Here is a 22,102-nt window from a genome sequence, read left to right as displayed (position 1 = left end):
TGATCGAGCTCCCTGCTAATGCGCTTAGGAAAGAGGGGAAAATGGTCCAAGAGCTTAGGCCCACGTACCCACATAGGAGATCTGGAAGGAGCTCCTGGCTCCTGCCTTTGGCTTGGCCCTGTCCCAGCAACTGTGGTTACTTGGGGAGTGAACCAGTGGATGGAAGATCTCTTTTTCACTTTCTCTCTCTCTCTGCCTTTCAAATAAATAAATAAATATTTTAAAAATAAATAAATAAATCTCTTAAAAAAAAAAAAAAAGAGAGAGAGAGAGAGATCGGGCCGTCGCTGTGGTGCAGTGGGGTTGGTGCCCTGCCCTGGAGCACCGGCATCCCAGATGCTCCACTTCCAATCTGGCTCTCTGCTGTGGCCTAGGAGGGCACTGGAGGTTGGCCCAAGTCCTTGGGCCCCTGTGTCCACGTTGGAGACCCAGAGGACGCTCCTGGCTCCTGGCTTCAGATTGGCACAGCTCTGGCTGTTGCGGCCAGTTGGGGAGTGAACCAGCAGATGTAAGACCTCTCTCTCTCTCTCTCTCTCTCTCTGCCTCACCTCTCTCTGTGTAATTCTGACTTTCAAATGAATAAATAAATCTTAAAAAAAAAAAAAAAGAGAGAGAGATGCTAGAATACAAGATTTTGTGTTTTTACCATAAAGAAATAATGAATGTTTGAGGAGGTAACATATTTACTCTGATTAGATATTATACAATATACATGTGTATTAAAACATGACAGAATACCCCATAAATACAATTTTTATGCCCATTAAAAATTTTTAAACAAAAACTTAAATGAAATATATGATTAAAATTCAACTTTTTAAATTTTTTTTCCTTTCAACTTTTATTTATTAAATATAAATTTCCAAAGTACAACTTTTGAATTACAGCAGCTTTTTCCCCCATAACTTCCCTATCACCCACAACCATTCCATCTCCCACTCCCTCTCCCATCCCATTCTTCATCAAGATTCATTTTCAATTATCTTTATATACAGAAGATCAACTTAGTATATATTAAGTAAAGATTTCAACAGACTGTACCCACACAGACACACAAAGTATAGAGCACTGTTTAGTAGTTTTACCATTAATTCTCATAGTATAACATACTAAGGGCAGAGGTCCTACATGGGGAGCAGGTGCACAGTGACTCCTGCTGTTGATTTAATTGTTGACACTCTTATTTATGATGTCAGTAATCACCTGAGGCTCTTATCATAAGCTGCCAAGGCTATGGAAGCCCCCTGAGTTCACTGACTCTGATAATTTTTAGACAAGGCCATGGTCAAAGTGGAAGTTCTCTCCTCCCTTCAGAGAAAGGTACTGCCTTCTTTGATGGCCTGTTCTTTCCACTGGGATCTCACTCGCAGAGAGCTTTCATTTAGGTTTGTTTGTTTGTTTGTTTGTTTTTGCCAGAGTGTCTTGGCTTTCCATGCCTATAATACTTTCATGGGCTTTTTAGCCATATCCGAATGCCTTAAGGGCTGATTCTGAGGCTAGAGCGCTGTTTAGGACATCTGCCATTCTATGAGTCTGCTGTGTATCCTGCTTCCCATGTAGGATAATTTTCTCCTTTTTAATTATATCAATTATTTGCAGACACTGGTCTTATTTATGTAATCCCTTTGACACTTAATCCCATCTTTTTGATCAATTATGAACTTAAACTGATCACTTTAACAAGTAAGATGGCATTGGTACATGCCACCTTGATGGGATTGTATTGGAATCCCCTGGCTCATTTCTAGCTCTACCATTAGGGGTTAAATCCGAGTGAGCATGTGCTGAACTGTACATCTCCTCCCTCTCTTATTCCCACTCCTATATTTAACAGGAATCACTTTTCAGTTAAATTTAAACGACTAAGAATAATTGTGTGTTATTAAATAAGAATAATTGTGTGTTATTAAAGAGTTCAGCCAATGTTATTAGGTAGAACAACAACAACAAAAAACACTAAAAGGAATAAAATAGTAAGTTGTTCCTCAACAGTCAGGACAAGGGTTGATCAAGGCATTCTTTCTCATAGTGTCCATTTCACTTCAACAGGTTTCCTTTTAAGTGCTCAGTTAGTTGTCACCGATTAGGGAGAACATATAACATTTGTCTCTTTAGGACTGGATTATTTCACTCAGCATGATGTTTTCCAGATTCCTCCATTTTGTTGTAAATGACCAGATTTCATTGTTTTTTTTTTTAACTGCTGTATAGTATTCTATAGAGTACATGTCCCATAATTTCTTTATCCAGTCTACTATTGATGGACATTCAGGTTGATTCCATGTCTTAATTGTTGCGAATTGAGCTGCAATAAACATTGAGGTGCAGACAGCTCTTTTATTTGCCAATTTAATATCCTTTGGGTAAATTCCAAGGAGTGGGATGGCTGGGGTGTATGGTAGGGCTATATTCAGGTCTCTGAGCAATCTCCAAACTGACTTCCATAGTGGCTTTACCAGTTTGCATTCCCACCAACAATGGGTTAGTGTCCCTTTTTCCCCACATCCTCGCCAGAATCTGTTGTTAGTTCATTACTGCACGTAAACCATTCTAACCAGGGTGAGGTGAAACCTCATTGTGGTTTTGATTTTCATTTCCCTGATGGCTAGTGATCCTGAACATTTTTTCATGTGCCTGTTGGCCATTTGGATTCCCTCTTTTGAAAACTGTCTATTGAGGTCCTTGGCCCATCTCTTAAGTGGGTTGTTTGTTTTGTTGTTGTGGAGTTTCTTGATCACTTTGTAGATTCTGGTTATTAATCCTTTATCAGTTGTGTAGTTTGCAAATAATTTCTCCCATTCTGTCTGTTGCCTTTTCACTTTCCTGACTGTTTCTTTTGCAGTACAGAAATTTCTCAATTTGATGTAACCCCAACTGTTAATTTTGGCTTTGACTGCCTGTGCCTCTGGAGTCTTTTCCAAGAAGTCTTTACCTGTGCCAATATCTTGCAGGGTTTCTCTGATGTTCTCTAATAATTTGATGGTGTCAGGTCATAGATTTAGATCTTTGGATTTTTCTGTAAGGTGTAAGGTAGGGGTCTTGCTTCATGCTACTGCATGTGGAGATCCAGTTTTCCCAGCACCATCTGTTGAAAAGACTGTCCTTGCTCCAGGAATTGGTTTTCGATCCTTGATCAAATATAAGTTGGCTATAGATGTTTGGGTTGATTTCTGGTGTTTCTATTCTGTTCCATTGGTCTATCCATCTGTTTCTGTACCAGTACCATGCTGTTTTGATTACAACTGCCCTGTAGTATGTCCTGAAATCTGGTATTGTGATGCCTCCAGCTTTGTTTTTGTTGTACAAGATTGCTTTAGCTATTCGAGGTCTCCTGTGTCTCCATATGAATTTCAGCATCATTTTTTCCAGATCCGAGAAGAATGTCTTTGGTATTTTAATTGGTATCGCATTGAATCTATAAATTGCTTTTGGGAGAATGGACATTTTGATGATATTGATTCTTCCAATCCATGAGCATGGAAGATTTTTTCATTTCTTGGTATCCTCTTCTATTTCTTTCTTTAAGATTTTGTAATTCTCATTGTAGAGATCTTTGAAGTCCCTGGTTAAGTTTATTCCAAAGTATTTGATTGTTTTTGTAGCTATTGTGAATGGGATTAGCAATCTTTCTCAGCCATGGCATTGTCTGTGTATACAAAGGCTGTTGATTTTTGTGTATTGATTTTATATCCTGCTTCTTTGCCAAACTCTTCTATGAGTTCCAATAGTCTCTTAGTAGAGTTCTTTGGATCCCCTAAATAAAGAATCATATCATCTGCAAAGAGGGATAGTTTGACTTCTTCTTCCAAATTTATATCCCTTTAATTTGTTTTTCTTGCCTAATGGCTCTGGCTAAAACTTCCAGTACTATATTGAATAGCAATGGTGAGAGTGGCAGCCAGTAGTTACCTATAGCTTTAGCAATTCAAGTCCTTGAGAAAGCTGAAACATTGAAAACCATGCATAGTTTTTTTTCCACTAACTTTTTGAAGATCCTGCACAAACATATCACCTTCAACTTTCTCAAGGACTTTAAGGCCATTCCTTCAAAATGTAATCATCTGTCTCTCAGTGTCTATAAGAAGATGGAACCCTAACTCCTGTAGTTGCCAACAAACAGACAATACCTGGTGGGCCTAAACAGTACTCATAGTGAATACCTCTTTGTGATTTTTCAATTCCTTGCTCTACTGAGCCCTGACTCATACCCCTCCTCACTACCTCATTCTCTTTTAAAATGCACAGTCACCTCTGTAAAAATTAAAGTTCAGTTCGGTTCACACTGGATTCTACTCCGTATTGCAATAGGATATTACTCAATAAAGTCTGTCCTTAACACTTTAACTAGCGTCCAGCATTGTTTATCTTTGACAACACTCAGGATATAGCAAAGACATAGAGCAAATACAGGTACTCCTGGACTTACAATGGGGTTACATACTGATAAATCTACTGTAAGCTGAAAATATTACAAGTCAAAAAAATTTGATATACATAACCTACTGAACATCAAAGCTTAGCAACATAGGACATAGTTGAGTTCACCCTCCTGACTACACAACTGACTGGGAGACACAGTTAACTGCCACTGTGCAGTATCATGAGAGTACTATGCTGCACATTAAAGCTCAGGAGTATGGTTTCTACTGAATGGGTATTGCTTTAATACCATCATAAAGTCAAAGTATCTTCAGTTGATCACTGTAAGTCTGTATTCAATAAATGTTAAATGAATGAAAATATGCCAATATAATACTATTACTTGCAAGAGAAGAGTTACAAAATTCTGAGACTACAAATGTTGAGGAAACAGATAATTATAAATCATATCCCATAATTCACAATCAATGAAACTTTCAAAAAAATCAAAGAGAATAAAATGATACATTTTTAGAATTTCAATTTGGTACAGAAAAAAAACTAGAATATTAAAATCTAGGCCTTCTCACCTGATGTTAAATTTCTAGCTGTGTTTTGTGATTTTTGCATTTCAGTAGATTTAAAATTGAGGTCATCTTGCATCATCTTTAGCTCTTGATTAGTGATTGAGGATATCTGCTTCATTCGGTTTATATTCTGTATTTTTAAAGAAATAAAAATAGTTAAAATTCCAGGGACTTAACTCATAAAATTCTTGGAAAACACTGCTAAAGGATAAGATGCTTTGATCGAGTATTCTTTCTGAAATAAATCACTCAAGGAGTGGGAGTTGTGGTGCAGACGGTTAAGGTATTGCTTGAGATGCTCACATCCTGTATCAGAGTGCCTGGGCTTAAGTTCTAAGTACACTTGGGAGTCTAGTTCACTGCTAATGTGCATCCTGTGAAGTGAAATGATGGCTCAAGTATTTGGATCTTGCCACCCACATGGGAGGCCTGGGTTTAGTTTTGGGTTCCTGGCTTTGATGTGGCTGTTGTGAGAATATGGGGAGAGCGCCAGCAGATGAAGATCTCTCTGTCACTCTTTCAAGTAAACAAAAATAAAGTTTTGGGGTGGGCGCTGTGGTGCAGTGGGTTAACACCCCGGCCTGAAGTGCCGGCATCCCATAAGGGCACCAGTTCAAGACCAGGCTGCTCTACTTCCGATCCAGCCCTCTCTTATGGCCTGGGAAAGCAGTAGAAGAAGGCCCAAACCCAAGGGCTCCTGTACCCACGTGGGAGACCTGGAAGAAGCTCCTGGCTCTTGGCTTCGTACCGGCACAGCTCTGGCTGTTGCGGCCAACTGGGGCGTGAACCAACGGATGGAAACCCCCCCCCCACCTCTCTCTCTATCTATCTCTCTCTCTGCCTCTCCTCTCTCTGTGTAACTCTGACTTTTAAATAAATAAATTTTAAAAAATTTAAAAATAAATAAAATTTTAAAAAAAGAAATATATCATTTAATGTAGATATTTTATAGAAAGAGAATACAGTGAGATTCGAATTCAGATTTTCTCAATTAATAGAGGCTATAAATCTTGAATTTTATTGTTACTGTAGAAAAACATTCAACTATACCAAGAATTGGTCGTCACCTTATAACATTAAGAATCTCGAAAAGAGACCATGCGGGGACAGCGCTGTGGCATAGCAGGTTAAAGCCGCCGCCTCCAGTGCCAGCATCTCATATAGGTGCTGGTTTGATTCCCAGCTGCTCCACTTCCCACCCACCTCTCTGCTATGGCCTGGGAAAGCAGTGGAAGATGGCCCAGGTGCTTGGCCCCTGCACCCTCACGGGAGAACTGGAAGAAGCTTCAGCCGTTGCAGCCAACTGGGAAGTGAACCAGCAGTTAGAAGACCTCTCTCTCTGCCTCTCCTTTTCTCTCTGTATAACTCTGACTTTCAAATAAATAAATAAATCTTTAAAAAAAAAAAAAGAAAGAAAGAAAGAGACCATGCAACTTTCCTACTGTGATACCACACATAGTAGATGTTAAATAAACTTTTTTTAGATACTTCAAGATGTTCATTAGGTACTACAAGAAAATAATCCTTAATTTGTAATATAAATTACAGTGTAAAAATATATTAACATTTTCCAATGTAATGTCTAGGTTTTAAAATTATCCATGCAAATGTTACTTTTAACATTAATAGTGGAAGAAAATCTTAATTACTCTGAATTAGTGCCCCACTTACTGCTGAATATTGATTTTACATGTGGCATTCTTTTCCCCTGTCATCCTAATTAGCTAGCATTTTGCTAGAGAAATGAAAATGAATACTTTAAAGAAACAAAATGCTGAGCAAGGGAATTTACTTATTTAAATGAGCAGACATAATCCTGAGCCATTCCACTTGTTGAGTTTTATTTGGAAAGTTATGTACAGTAAAATAATGAGGACACAAAGACAGGCCCATGGTACTTACTCGACTACAGTGCTCTAATAGTGCAACAATGCTGGCTTCTATCTGTGCCTTCCGTTCCAGTTCTTGATTCTTAGTTTCCTCAAAATTCTCAATAAAATCTGCCAATTGAAAAACATGATAATAGAGATTACTGTTGATATAGTTCTGAATTGTGAGTCTTAAGAGTACTCTTTAGAAATTCAAATAAATACAAATTTTTTAAAAAAAATTTATTTATTTATTCGAAAGTCAGAGTTACACAAAGAGAGGAGAGGCAAAGACACACAGAGAGAGAGAGAGAGAGAGAGAGAGGTCTTCCATCTGATGGTTCACTTCCCAATTGGCCGCAATGGCTGGAACTGCGCCAATCTGAAGCCAGGAGTCAGGAGCCTCCTCTGGGTCTCCCACGTGGATGCAGGGGCCCAAGGACTTGGGCCATCTTCCACTGCCTTCCCAGGCCACAGGAGAGAGTAGGATTGGAAGTGGAGCAGCAGGGACCAGAACCGACGCCCATAAAGGATGCCGGTACTTCAGGCCAGGGCGTTAACCCGCTGCACCACAGCAACAGCCCCTAAATACAAATTTTAAACTGTTATTTTTCATTACCCGAAGGGCAATTATTCAACCAGAATATTCTTTTTTGTTTTTGTTTTATTTTTTTTGACAGGCAGATTGAAAGGTCTTCCTTCCGTTGGTTCACCCCCGAAATGGCCGCTACGGCCAGCGCTGTGCCAATCCGAAGCCAGGAGCCAGGTGCTTCCTCCTGGTCTCCCATGCGGGTGCAGGGCCCAAGCACGTGGGCCATCCTCCACTGTCTTCTCGGGCTACAGCAGAGAGCTGGCCTGGAAGAGGAGCAACCGGCACAGAATCCGGTGCCCCAACCAGGACTAGAACCTGGGGTGCCAGCGCCGCAGGCGGAGGATTAGCCTAGTGAGCTGCGGCGCCAGCCCTCAACCAAGATATTTATACATATTTTTAAACTCTTAAAGACTGTTATAACTTTGATATGAGTAAACTACAAGGATATACAGGTAGGCTCAAAAGAAACATGATAAAAATGGAGATCAGAAGGGATGACGTTGTGGCATAATAAATTAAATCTCTGCTTGTGGCACTTTCCGTGTCCCGGCTACCCCTCTTCTGATCCAGCTCTTTGTTTATGGCCTGGGAAAGCAGTGAAAGATAGCTCAGGTGCTTGAGCCCCAGCACCCGTATGGGAGACCCAGAAGAAGCTCCTAGCTCCTGGCTTCAGATCGGCCCAGCTCTGACCGCTGCAGCCATTTGGGAAGTGAGCCAGCAGATGGAAGACCTTTCTCTGTTTCTCTCCCTATTACTGTCTGTAACTCTACTCCTCAAATAAATAAATAAAATCTTAAAAAAAAATTGAGATCACAAAAAAGCTGTTATTAAATAAGGATCTGCTTAATACATCCATAATTACTAACACCTATAATTGAGCACAAACTTTACTGCTGAAATTGATATTATTAAATGTTTTATTAAAAATGAGTACTTAGAAGGCTGGACTAACCTCAACTAAATAAATTTAATAATTTATTCAAGTTATAAATAAATATTCTAGGAAATCATCCTTTTAATTGTATAAGACAGAACAAAAGCACATAATTTTCTCTTGGTTACATACTTAAAGTATTCTTACAGAACTTCCCAAACTAAAAAAAGGGGGCTGGTGCTGTGTCATTATAGGATAAACATAAGCCTATGGTGCCGGCATCCCATATGGGCACTGGCTTGAGTCCCAGTTGCTTTACTTCCAATCCAGCTCCCTGCTGATGACCTGGGAAAGCAGTAGAAGATGGCCCAAATGTTTGGGTCCCTGCACCCATGTGGGAAAGCCAGAAGAAGCTCCTGGCTCTTGGCTTCAAAGTGGCCCAGCTCTGACTGTTGTGGTCATTTGGGAAGTGAACCAACAAATGGCTCTATCTCTCCCTCTCTCTGTCTATAATTCTGGCTCTCAAGTAAATAAATCTTTAAAAAAAAACTTTCAGTGAAAAATAACTTTAGTGTTAGCATGAATAAACATAGATGTGGCTTGCCTTCTGTAATGGATTTCCATTGTGTTTTTCTCTACTTATATTTTAATATTTTTTATTAAAACAGTACTCAAGAAAAAAAAACTTTTATTTGAAGATGGTGGTAGAGGACAACATTCAATAATTTTTTAAAAATTAAATTACTTTAATGCATTTTTTAAACTTTTATTTAATGAATATAAATTTCCAAAGTACAGAATATGGATTACAATGGCTTCCCCCCCATAACGTCCCTCCCACCCGCAACCCTCCCCTTTCCCTCTCCCTCTCCCCTTACATTCACATCAAGACTCATTTTCGCTTCTCTTTATACACAGAAGATCAGTTTAGCATACATTAAGTAAAGATTTCAACAGTTTGCTCCCACACAGAAACATAAAGTGAAAAATACTGTTTGAGTACTAGTTATAGCATTAAATCTCAATGTACAGCACACTAAGGACAAAGATCCTACATGAGGAGTAAGTGCACAGTGACTCCTGTTGTTGACTTAACAAATTGACACTCTTGTTTATGGCATCAGTAATCACCCTAGGCTCTTGTCATGAGCTGCCAAGGCTATGGAAGCCCCCTGAGTTCACTGACTCTGATAATTTTTAGACAAGGCCATGGTCAAAGTGGAAGTTCTCTCCTCCCTTCAGAGAAAGGTACCTCCTTCTTTGATGACCCGTTCTTTCCACTGGGATCTCACTCACTGAGATCTTTCATTTAGGTCCCCCCCCCCCCCCAGAGTGTCTTGGCTTTCCATACCTGAAAAACTCTCATGGGCTTTTCAGCTGGATCCGCATGCCTTAAGGGCTGATTCTGAGGCCAGAGCGCTGAGGACAACTGCCATTCTATGGGTCTGCTGTGTATCTCACTTCCCATGTTGGATCGTTCTCTCTTTAACATCTAAATAGTCGTGTGCATGGATTTCAAAAATTTTAGCACCAAAACAAACTTTTAATTCTATTTTTCCATGAATGTTTTTAAGTACCCTTGTATAGTTAATAACCTGCTTCTTTATCCACTGGTAACATATTAAGTAGTCTTATGAGATTTTTACACATACAAAAGCACAAAGGAATACTCCTTCAGAGGTTATTTTGTTTGGAAAACAAATCATAATAAGCACTTAGGAAGACATCTCGGATAGTGATCTCCAACTCTAAGATTCTATAGCACAAGAATACTTTTAATTCATTCTGTAAATATCTATTGTCAATATTTATTAAAGAAAACCTAAGCCACAGTAAAAAATATCTTGTGATTTTCAATATTATGGAGCTGTGACACCATTTCCTGACTTTACACCTTTCTTCTTTAACAAAAGCATTTTTTTTTTTTTTTGACAGGCAGAGTGGACAGTGAGAGAGAGAGACAGAGAGAAAAGTCTTCCTTTTTGCCGTTGGTTCACCCTCCAATGGCCGCCGCAGCCGGCGCGCTGCGGCCGGCGCACCGCGCTGATCCGATGGCAGGAGCCAGGAGCCAGGTGCTTTTCCTGGTCTCCCATGGGGTGCAGGGCCCAAGCACCTGGGCCATCCTCCACTGCACTCCCTGGCCACAGCAGAGGGCTGGCCTGGAAGAGGGGCAACCGGGACAGAATCCGGAGCCCCGACCGGGACTAGAACCCGGTGTGCCGGCGCCGCTAGGCGGAGGATTAACCTAGTGAGCCGCGGCGCCGGCCCTAACAAAAGCATTTTTAACAAGAAAAGAATGAGGGACTGGTGTTGTGACATAGTGGGGAAAGCCATCACTTGTAAAGCTGGTAAAGCTGGCGTTCCGTATAGCTGCTGATTCATGTCCTTGCTACCCCACTTTTGATCTAGCTCCTTGCTACTGATCTGGGAAAAGAAACAGAAGGTGGCCCACATGTTTGGGCCCCTGCCACCCTTCTGGGAGATCCAGATGGAGCTTCTGACCCCAGGATTTGGTCCAGTGCTGGCCACTGTGGCCATCTAGGGAATGAACAAGTGAATGGAAGATCTCTCTCTCTGTTTCAAAAAAATAAATAATTCTTAAAAAAATAAAACAATTAATTGATTTTGAGTCAATTTTCAGAACTTATTAAGATTTTAAAGGAGTCTTGGGATTCTATAACATCATAATTGACAATTTTTATTTTATAGCATGCCTCCATGAGAGTAACAATTGACAGTAGGAGGTGGGATAGCAGTGGGGGTGGGAGGGCGGGTATGAGGGAAAGGACCACTATATTCCTAAAGCTGTACCTACAGAATTCATATTTAGCAAATAAAAGCTTTCTAAAAAAAGAAAAACCAATAAAACTTCAGAGTCCAGCAGAAAATGATAACCTAAAAGAAAACCAGGGGGCTGGCGCTATAGGGTAGTGGGTAAAGCTGCTGCCTGCAGTGCCAGCATCCCATATGGTTGCCATTTGAGTCCTAACTGTACCACTTCCCATCCAGCTCTCTGGTATGGCCTGGCAAAGTAGTGGAAGATGGCCCAAGTCCTTCGGCCCCTGCACCCGCATGGGAGACCCGGAGGAAGCACCTGGCTCCTGGCTTTGGATCAGCGCAGCTCCAGCCATTGCGGCCAATTGGGGAGTGAACCAGCAGATGGAAGACCTCCCTTCCTCCCTCCCTCCCTCTCCCTCTCTCTCTCTGCTTCTCAGTGTAACTCTGACTTTCAAATAAATAAATAAATCTTTAAAAAAAAGAAAATTGGTAAAAGATAATGTATGTCAATTTAAAAAAATTATAAATGTACAATGTAAGACTGAGTGAAGATCCATTTTTAAAGTCAAGTGGATATTTTTTTTTTTTGACAGGCAGAGTTAGACAGTGAGAGAGAGACAGATAGAAAGGTCTTCCTTCCGTTGGTTCACCCCCAAATGGCCGCAACGGCCAGAACTGCACCGATCTGAAGCCAGGAGCCAGGAGCCTCCTCAGGGTCTCCCACGTGGATGCAGGGGCCCAAGCACCTGGGCCATCTTCCACTGCCTTCCTGGGCCACAGCAGAGAGCTGGAATGGAAGAGGAGCAACCGGGACAGAATCTGAAGCCCCGACCGGGACTAGAACCCGGTGTGCCGGCGCCGCAGACAGAGGATTAGCCTAGTGAGCCGCGGAGATTTTTTAAAAGTCAAAGATAGCAGGTATTTAGCCTAGTGGCTAAAGTACCATTTAAGAAGTCTGAGTTTCACATCTGAATATCTAGGTTTGACACCTGACTCCTGCTTCTTCCAGTGTAGACTATGGGAGGCAATGGTGATGACTCAAGCTACCCACAAGGAAACCTGGATGGTATTCCTGGGTCCTAAATTCAGAGCATGGGCCACCTTTGGCCATTGCAAGCATTTAGTGAGTAAACTAGAGGATGTGAGCTTCTCTCTTTTCTCTCCATCTATCTGCTTCTCAAATAAGTAAATAATTTTTTTCAAGTGAATGAAAACTGCAACAGAAGTTTATTAAGTTACAGTTGGTGATATAATCAAGTAATATGGGCAGAGCTAATAAAGAGACAAGTATTATGAAAAGCCAAAAAAAAAAAAAAAAGTCAAACATCTAAAAGGGGGAACACAGTGAAAGTATGTAAAGAGAACATTCAACACTCAATAATGTAGTCAAATGCCTCCCTTTAGGCAGACGATGAATGTATGTACTTATTTTAGAATCTATCACCAATACTCACACACACACATATTCATACTTTTTTAGACTCTTCTACTTATCTGTTAATTATATCTGAAATTTAGTTATTCTTCAAGGCAAAAATGCTTTGAATTTCCACTATGTTGTACTAATTAGAGTATAATATTTTAATATCTATGAGATTATCACTTACTGTCCATATTTTCCTCCTTTTTTTTAAGTTCCTTGTATTTCTGGTTCATTTCACCTATAACAGATACAAAATGTAATGTGAATTTCAAAAATTCCAGATATATTGCTTTAAATTAAAAATATCTCTTAAATTATATATATGCTATTAGTCATTGAATATTCATTATACTCAATTAATGAAAATCTTTTACACTGACTTGCAGAGTCCATTAAAGCAGTCAAATACATATGCTTTGAATATTTGGAAAAGACAATTTCCTGACTGAAAATAATTCATAGTCTAGTATTTATATTCCCAACCGATAGGAAACAAATTCCTATGAAGTCCCTTCTACCTTCCAACTACAAGACAAAGGAGTTACCTCCTTCAAAGTGCTTTTAGTCCAGGCATTTAACAAGTAATTGAAGTTAAAACATACTAAGTGCTACCATAATACATGTTTCTGATCCAGTTTACTGCTGGTATACCTGGGAGGTAGTAGAAGATGGCTTGAGTGTTTGGGTTCCTGTCATACACACGAGACACTCAGATAAAAATTCTGGTTCCTGGTTTTGGCCTGGCCTAGCTCTAGCCATTGAGGGCATTTGAAGGGTAAAACAACAGAAGAAAGACTTCTCTCTATCTCTCTGTCACCCTTTCAAATAAATCGTTAAGCCATTTTGTTTAAAATAAAAATAAATAAATAAATAAATGGATGCTATAAGAGCACCCAGCAAGGCTAGTTTAAGGACTGGGAAAACTTCCCTAAAGAATTAATATTTAAGCTGCATTATAAACAACGAATACTTGGTCAAAGTACAGAAAAATCAAATACCAAAGCATATCTAGTACAGAAGTTTGGAAGTGAGAATGAAGTAGCACAAGGAATTGAAAAAGTGTATTGGCTGAGGTAGAAAATGTGAAGAGAAATGGTGGCACAAAGATGAGGTAAATTATGAAATATCTTTTAAGACGCATGGTTACAAAGTTTGGAGTTTCTAAAAAAAACAAAACAAAACTTTGGAGTCTCTCCTAAGAACAATTATTGAAGAATTTAAGCAGAAGAATAAAATGATCAGTTTGCATTTTTGAAAAATATTTCAGGTCTGGAGAACAAAAGAAGAGAGTTATTAAGACCAATTATAAAGCTGTCATGAGAGACTGGTGTTATGGCAAAGCAGGTAAAGCTACCACCTGCAATGTCAGCATCAAATATTGGCACCAGTTTGAGACTGGGTTGCTTCACTTCTTTTTTTTTTTCATGGTATTTTTATTTTATTTTATTTTATTTAGTAAATATAAATTTCCAAAGTACAGTTTATGGATTACATTGCCCCCCCCATAATTTCCCTCTCACTCGCACCCCTCCCATCTCCCGTTCCCTCTCCCATTCCATTCACATCAAGATTCATTTTCAATTCTCTTTATATACAGAAGATCAATTTAGTATATATTAAGTAAAAATTTCAACAGTTTGCACCCACACAGAAACACAAAGTGTAACAATACTGTTTCAGTACTAGTTATAGCATTACTTCACATTGGACAACACATTAAGGACAGAGATCCTACAAGGGGAGTAAGTGCACAGTGACTCCTGTTGTTGACTTAACAATTTGACACTCTTGTTTGTGGCGTCAGTAATCTCCCTAGGCTCTTGTCATGAGTTGCCAAAGCTATGGAAGCCTTTTGAGTTCGCCAACTCTGATCTTATTTAGACAGGGTCATAGTCAAAGTGGAAGTTCTCTCCTCCCTTCAGAGAAAGGTACCTTCTTTGATGGCCCCATTCTTTCCACTGGGATCTCACTTGCAGAGATCTTTCATTTAGGTCTTCTTTTTTTTTTTTTTTTTTTTTTCCCAGAGTGTCTTGGCTTTCCATGCCTAAAATACTCTCATGGGCTTTTCAGCCAGATCTGAATGCCTTAAGGGCTGATTCTGAGGCCAGAGTGCTGTTTAGGACATCTGCCATTCTGAGTCTGCTGTGTATCCTGCTTCCCATGTTGGATTGTTCTCTCCCTTTTTGATTCTATCAGTTAGTATTAGCAGACACTAGTCTTGTTTGTGTGATCCCTTTGACTCTTAGACCTATCAGTGTGATCAACTGTGAACCGAAGTTGATCACTTGGACTAGTGAGATGGCATTGGTACATGCCACCTTGATGGGATTGAATTGGAATCCCCTGGCACGTTTCTAACTCTACTGTTTGGGGCAAGTCCGATTGAGCATATCCCCAATTGTACATCTCCTCCCTCTCTTATTCCCACTCTTATATTTAACAGGGATCACTTTTCAGTTAAAATTTAAACACCTAAGAATAATTGTGTGTTAATTACAGAGTTCAGCTTCACTTACATTCCAGCTCCCTGCTACTGATCCGGGAAAAGTAGAGGAAGATGGACTAAGTCCTTGGGCTCTTGCACCCACATGGGAGACCTGGAAGAAGCTCTTGGCTTCAGCCTAGCCCAGCCCTGGCCTTTGCGGCCATCTGGGGAGTGAACGAGTAGATATAAGATCTGTGTCTGGGACCAGTACCATGGTGCAGTAGGGTAATCCTCCACCTGCGGTGCCAGCATCCCATTTGGGCATTGGTTCTAGTCCCGGCTGCCCCTCTTCTAATCCAGCTCTCTGCCATGGCCTGGTAAAGCAGTGGAAAATGGTTCAAGTCTTTGGGCCCCTGTACCTGGATAGGAGACCAGGAAGAAGAACCTGGCTCCTGGCTTATGATCAGCACAGCTCCAGCTGTTGCGGCCATTTGGGGAGTGAACCAATGGAAGGAAGACCTTTCTCTCTGTCACTCCCTCTCACTGTCTGTTAACTCTACCTCTCAAATAAATAAAATCTTTAAAAAAAAAAAAGATCTGTGTCTGTCTCTTCTCTCTCTGACTTTCAAATAAATAAAATAAATATTTAAAAAGCAAGCAAGCAAGCTGTCTTGATAATCTGAGAGAAAGATAAAAATTAACTACAAAAATTAGGTAATAATTAGGATGAAAGGTACAGTTTTCTATTCAGGACATTAAAGAGCTGGAGTGAACAGATTTTGGTGAAAGTTAGAATGAGAGGAGTCAAATATGACTCCTATGTTTCTGGTTTGGGTAACCATGTAGGCGGTGGTATTATTAACTGAATATCAGAGTAAGTTGAGGATGAAATTGGTCACTGCAGTTTTGGACATGTTGAATTTTAATGGACAGGAAAGATGGATTTTAAAGGATAAAAATCCTTGGTCCAGATGATAATGAAATCTGATGAGTTAGCCTCACAAAAGAACTGTTAGTAGGGTGGATTATGATAATTTCATTACAATAGGATTTCACTGTTAAATATTGAGCTTCAGAGGTATGTGGCTATTTTCCTGGATAGTGAATTGGCTGTAGTCCCATGTACCCAAGGCCCCATGGACAGAAAGCATAATAAATTTGTGCTTGCTCCAATCTGAAGTTTTTTTCATCCTGGCCTGAAGTGCCGGCATCCCATATGGGCACCGGTTCTAGTCCTGGCTGCTCCTCTTCCAGTCCAGCTCTCTGCTCTGGCCCGGGAGTGCAGTGGAGGGTGGCCCAAGTCCTTGGGCTCTGCACATGCATGGGAAACCAGGAGAAGCACCTGGCTCCTGGCTTTGGATCAGCTCAGTGCGCTGGGCACAGCATGCCAGCCACAGCGGCCATTGGAGGGTGAACCAACGGTAAAGGAAGACCTTTCTCTCTGTCTCTCTCTCTCACTGTCCACTCTGCCTGTCAAAAAAAAAAAAAAAATTAAAAAAAAAAAGAAATTTAGGTGCAAAATTTCAAGGAAAATGGGAGGGCCAACAGTTGGAATCCAGAGCCTGAAACAGTGTAAGTATGGAGTTTTTACAAGTTCTGGTTGGAGCATCAATAAAGTTGAAAAATGGAATAAGACAGTGGAGGTAGAGACCTGAACTATTAGGGGAAGCAGGGAAGCATGGACCTCCCGATACTTTCTTGGGTGGTAAGTGACTTATGAGTACACAAAGTTGATAGCAAAATCAGAGGCCTGGGCCAGCACACAGTTTTTTCCCCTGGTCTTGAAAATACTTTTCTCAAATTCATTAAGAACAGCCCTGATTCTAAGAAAAATCTTATGTCAAGGTTCCCAAAATATTACTGATAGTAAGCTAAAACTGAAAGCTATTTCTAAGGAGAGTAAATAATCAGTGGTCATGAGTTCTTAGCCAGGCTGTATCCAACACTAACAGGGAATACTGGGTCCACTCAGAAAAGGCTGTAAATGCATTAACAACTTAACTAAACTACTACTCAGTTTTAATGATCAACAATGCTCTCAGAGCATACAAATCTAGCATAATTAGTTGTGAGGGAGAAATGAGAGGTCATTTGTCACAAATAACAAACTTTATATGAATAAAGTTTTTTCTTGATCACATAAATCTTTAATGAGGTGTTAAGTATATAACAGAAAATGTTAGGGGCCAGCGTTGTGGCACAGCAGGTTAAAGCCCTGGCCTGAAGCACTGGCATCCCATTTGGGCGCCGATTCTAGTCCCGGCTGCTCCTCTTCCAGTCCAGCTCTCTGCTGTGGCCTAGGAAAACAGTGGAAGATGGCCCAAGTCCTTGGGCCCTTGCACCCACATGGGAGACCCAGAAGAAGCTCCTGGCTCCAGATCAGCAAAGCTCAGCCAATGTGGCCATCAGGGGAGTAAACCAGCGGATGGAAGTCTTCTCTCTCTGCTCTACCTCTCTCTGTAACTCTGTCTTTCAAACTGGGATAAGTTCGAGCTGACTTGCTCCAAATGGTGGAGTTAGAAATGTGCCAGGGGATTCCAATTCAATCCCATCAAGGTGGCATGTACCAATGCCATCTCACTAGTCCAAGTGATCAACTTCGGTTCACAGTTGATCACACTGATAGGTCTAAGAGTCAAAGGGATCACACAAACAAGACTAGTGTCTGCTAATACTAACTGATAGAATCAAAAAGGGAGAGAACAATCCAACATGGGAAGCGGGATACACAGCAGACTCAGAATGGCAGATGTCCTAAACAGCACTCTGGCCTCAGAATCAGCCCTTAAGGCATTCAGATCTGGCTGAAAAGCCCATGAGAGTATTTTAGGCATGGAAAGCCAAGACACTCTGTGGGGGAAAGGGGAGAGACCTAAATGAAAGATCTCTGCGAGTGAGATCCCAGTGGAAAGAATGGGTCATCAAAGAAGGAGGTACCTTTCTCTGAAGGGAGGAGAGAACTTCCACTTTGATTATGACCTTGTCTAAATAAGATCAGAGTTGGCGAACTCAAAAGGCTTCCATAGCTTTGGCAACTCATGACAAGAGCCTAGGGAGATTACTGACGCCACAAACAAGAGTGTCAAATTGTTAAGTCAACAACAGGAGTCACTGTGCACTTACTCCCCTTGTAGGATCTCTGTCCTTAATGTGTTGTCCAATGTGAAGTAATGCTATAACTAGTACTGAAACAGTATTGTTACACTTTGTGTTTCTGTGTGGGTGCAAACTGTTGAAATTTTTACTTAATATATACTAAATTGATCTTCTGTATATAAAGAGAATTGAAAATGAATCTTGATGTGAATGGACTGGGAGAGTGAATAGGAGATGGGAGGGTTGTGGTGGGAGGGAAGTTAAGGGGGGGAAAAGCCATTGTAATCCATAAGCTGTACTTTGGAAATGTATATTTATTAAATAAAAATTTTAAAAAAATTTAAAAAATTTTAAAAAGATAAGGTTAGCAACTTGCCTACAAGGTTAGTAAGTGAATAATTAAATCTAGCCATTTAATACTCTAGCTGTTATTTTTGGCACTAATAATTTAAATATTCGATGATAAATTCTCCTTGCATTCCACTATCAACTGCTCTATGTGATCTCTTTCCTGAAATTAAGAAAATTTTGCTAATAGCTATCCCTTTCAAGTTTATACTTACAGACAACCACTAGAGAACTAAGAGAACTGCATTCCATAGGATATTATCTTTCATTAAGCTTTCAACTGGCAAATAAACACAAGGATAAATGATCTTCCAGGGACTGACACTAGGCATAAGATCTTATGTTACTCATCTATAGAGGTTAGTGGATTCTCCCTTTTTGAAGTAAGATAGCACTAGTAAGACTTCAAAGAGATCTAGCAAGATTATTAAACAGCAAAAGGAATGCCTCAGTATGCTTTTGACAAAAACCAAGTTTAGATAATTTTTGGTGTTTTAATGCCACAGCCCAATGTTTATCCAAGAGGATCCCTGGAGTCATATAATCCTAGCAAGAGTTTGTTTTTTTTTTTAAATCCAGGTTTTAGTTATTTAGAAAAATGAGATACCAAACTCAAACAGCCTAGTTACCAGTTTTGAACAGTTACCTGCTGTATGCATTTTTTTCTTTTCAAGACTTATTACTTTGAACTAAGTATCTCGAGCTATACAGACATACTTAGTTTTAAGAGATCTAAGGTTACAAAATGTATAAAATGAATTCATACCCAAGATAAACTATATTTGAATAACATACCGGTACTAAATTCAAGTTTTTTCATTGGAACCTGCTTTTATCAAAACTCAATGCTGCCAGACAAATCATCATTATAAGTCTCAGCCATCATTTTTTCATGTGCATAGTTCCAAAGTTTACTAAACATACTATTAATAAAACAGCCATTTCCATTCATGTTTTGACTATGCCAAATAAACATTATGATAATAAAATGTGAAGTTATATTAACCAACATAATGTTTACTCTGAAATTTTTAAAAATATACATTACACATAGGATTAAGATTCATCTCATAATAATGTTATCATTCACTGACCTTACTGAGATGTTTTTTGAGTTGGAAGCAAAGAGTTAGAGCTTGCAGCACACATGATCTAGGATACTCTTGATCATGGGGTAATGTGCATGTAAGCCAAATGAATTAGCAGAAAAGACAGTATCTCCTGAACCTGACATAGACTAGGCTACTGAAAATCATAAATCTTTGTTTTAGCTCTCTGAGAAATTCCACTCTTGAGAGACTGGTCAGGGATTAACTGATTAGGAGGAAAGTCTGGATTCCTGGTTTTACCAGGACTTAACTACCATTTCATATCTTTTTCTTCTAAATTTAAGAGAGTCCCCTATGCATGCTGTTTCCAGTTTCTTATCTTCCTTTTAGATCTCCACACTAAAAGGAGGCCTTTCCTCCTGCTATTCAAATGAACTTATTCTCAGTAAAATCAAACCCAAAGCACAGTTTTCTGTTCTTAGTTTACTCAGCAGTATTTGACACTATTGATACATTCTTTCAAGTTTTTTCCTTTATGGTTTTTATTTTTGCATTTTTGGGTGGTTGGGGAGCTTTTGTGACTTTTCTTATTCTCAGATAATTATTTCTCTATCTTTTCTTCCTTCATTTAAACTATGGGTTCTGCTCTGAATTGACTTATTTTATGTCCATGGCAGTCTGTCATTCCTATGGTTAAAATTCGACCTTTTCCCAGTTTTCAAATTCTTCTTCCAATTGATGACTATATATATATTCTTTTGGTGTCCTTCAAGACCTTCTAAAACTCAGCATATCAAAAATTGAATTATTAATCTCTCTCAAAGTCTGCAGTCCTTTTTATTTCCTATTAGGTTTGGATGTCTTTATCATACACTTATCACCCAAGTCAGAGACTCCTTCTTCCTACTCCCCTCAATCCTCTCCTAATTGCCCTCTGATTGAACTGGAAGACACAACTGGATAATGTCTCTAGCTGCACAGCTGACCCTCTAGATTAGATGGGCTAGAGCTCCCACATACCTCAGCAGACTCCCAACCTGCATAAACCTTCCTCCAATATTACTACTGTTAAGAAGGAAAGGGATAAAGGTATTACTATGTTCTATTTTGTGATTTCTCAATGAAAATTAGTATCCTAGTGGCCCCCAATGGGCAATGTACAGATATAGGCTGTAGTAATGTTGTGTAAAACGTAATAAATCTATTCTTAGATTCAATATCACAGGAGAGGACAACTCATAGATAGAAGGAAGCAAAAGAGTATATCACACTGGAGGTACAAACAGGAGACAGGACAGTCTAATGTAGTAGGATCCACAATGAAAAGACTAAGGTAGAGAAAGAAAGACACAATGAAAAAATAAAGATAACTGTGGAGATATCTTCAAATTCCAAACATTTGCTGTAGTCATAGTTCTACATATATTTATTTATTCCATTCAAATTTACCAAGTATCTACTATGTGCCAGGTATTATAGCATCTGGTAATGAGTTATTCTCGGGGGCTGGCATTGTGGTACAGCAGCATTCCATATTGAAGCACCAGTTGACATGTTGGTTGCTCTGCTTCCAATCCAGCTTCCTGCTAGTAATGTGCCTGGGAAAGCAGTGGAAAGTGGCCCAAGTACCTGGGCCCCTGCCACCCAGGTGGGAGACATAGTTAGAGTTCCAAACTCCTGGATCAGGCCTGGCAAACCTTGGCAGTTGCAGCTATTTGGGGAGTGTGCCAGTAGATGAATGATCTCTCTCTCTCTGTCTCTCTCTTTCACACACACACACACACTCACACACACACATTCTGCCTTCCAAATAAAAAAAATTAAAAAATTTTCCTCTTGGGTAGGGAAACAAAAAACAGGTATGGATTGTCACACTGTCACACACACACACACACACACACACACTTGGGATATTATTTAAAAAAGAAAAGTAGCATTGCTTTTTTGTATCCTCTGTCTTAGCCAGCTAGTAGAGTAAGGGAAAAGTACTCTTCTGAACTACCAAGTAGCTGAGTATCTCCACAACCATCGTGGTCCTCACTGTACAGACGTTCATCTGAAACTTTTCTTCCCTGCATCAAATGATGTTTTCTTGACTCAGGGCTTATAGGCTAGAGCTACCTTGACTTCTGTACTCAGAAGTAGTTTTGGTCCTAGATGTTTTCATTTTCCAGAATAGGTAGCTACTCCCAATTTTCTTTCTTGATCAATGTAAAACAAGGCATGTCCTAGTGACTCCACTGGCTTCAAGGTGCCCAACTCAGGAAACTTACTGACTTTGGACTTGGTTCCAAAGAAAAGAGGAGTAGGGGACAACAGAAAACAAAATCAGGAAAGTGGGGTAACCCTCCCTCCAAGGACTTTCACACATACAGTTTAGCTTCTTTCCTTTCTCAGTACTTTCTACCTATGAGTCAGGGTTTCAATCTTCATTATCACTCTGATTATTCTACTCCAAAAGTGTTACAGTTCCTCTTTATCCTTTTAAATGCAAACCAAAAGCACAATGAGATATCACTTCACCACTGTCAGGATGGCTATTTTCCAAAAGACAGAGAATAACATATGCTGGCAAAGACATGGAGAAAGGGGAACACGTATACTCTCGGTGGGAATGTAAATTATTGTAGCCACTGTGGAAAACAGTATACAGATTTCTTTAAAAAACTAAAATTTGATTTGCCATATAAACCATTAATCCCA

The 22,102-nt window shown here is 39.7% G+C and overlaps 1 protein-coding gene across 2 annotated transcripts in view; it reads right to left on the bottom strand.

The window, feature by feature from the left end:
- Positions 1–22,102, bottom strand: part of IFT74 (intraflagellar transport 74) — a 115,659-nt gene that overhangs the window by 25,303 nt on the left and 68,254 nt on the right. For both annotated transcript variants that reach the window (XM_002708044.6, XM_089317994.1), the window contains 3 exons: positions 12,666–12,719; positions 6,849–6,946; positions 4,950–5,076 (listed from right to left, as the gene is read on the bottom strand). In XM_002708044.6, the coding sequence (XP_002708090.3) occupies positions 4,950–5,076; positions 6,849–6,946; positions 12,666–12,719 (279 nt within the window). The remainder of the gene's footprint in view (positions 1–4,949; positions 5,077–6,848; positions 6,947–12,665; positions 12,720–22,102) is intronic.

This window comes from Oryctolagus cuniculus, chromosome 1 (assembly GCF_051225735.1).
Source record: "Oryctolagus cuniculus isolate XC-2025 breed Fujian yellow rabbit chromosome 1, ASM5122573v1, whole genome shotgun sequence".
In the NCBI taxonomy this organism is placed as follows: domain Eukaryota; kingdom Metazoa; phylum Chordata; class Mammalia; order Lagomorpha; family Leporidae; genus Oryctolagus; species Oryctolagus cuniculus.
Note: the sequence above shows the minus strand (reverse complement) of the source record. Positions and strands in the feature narration are given on the sequence as shown.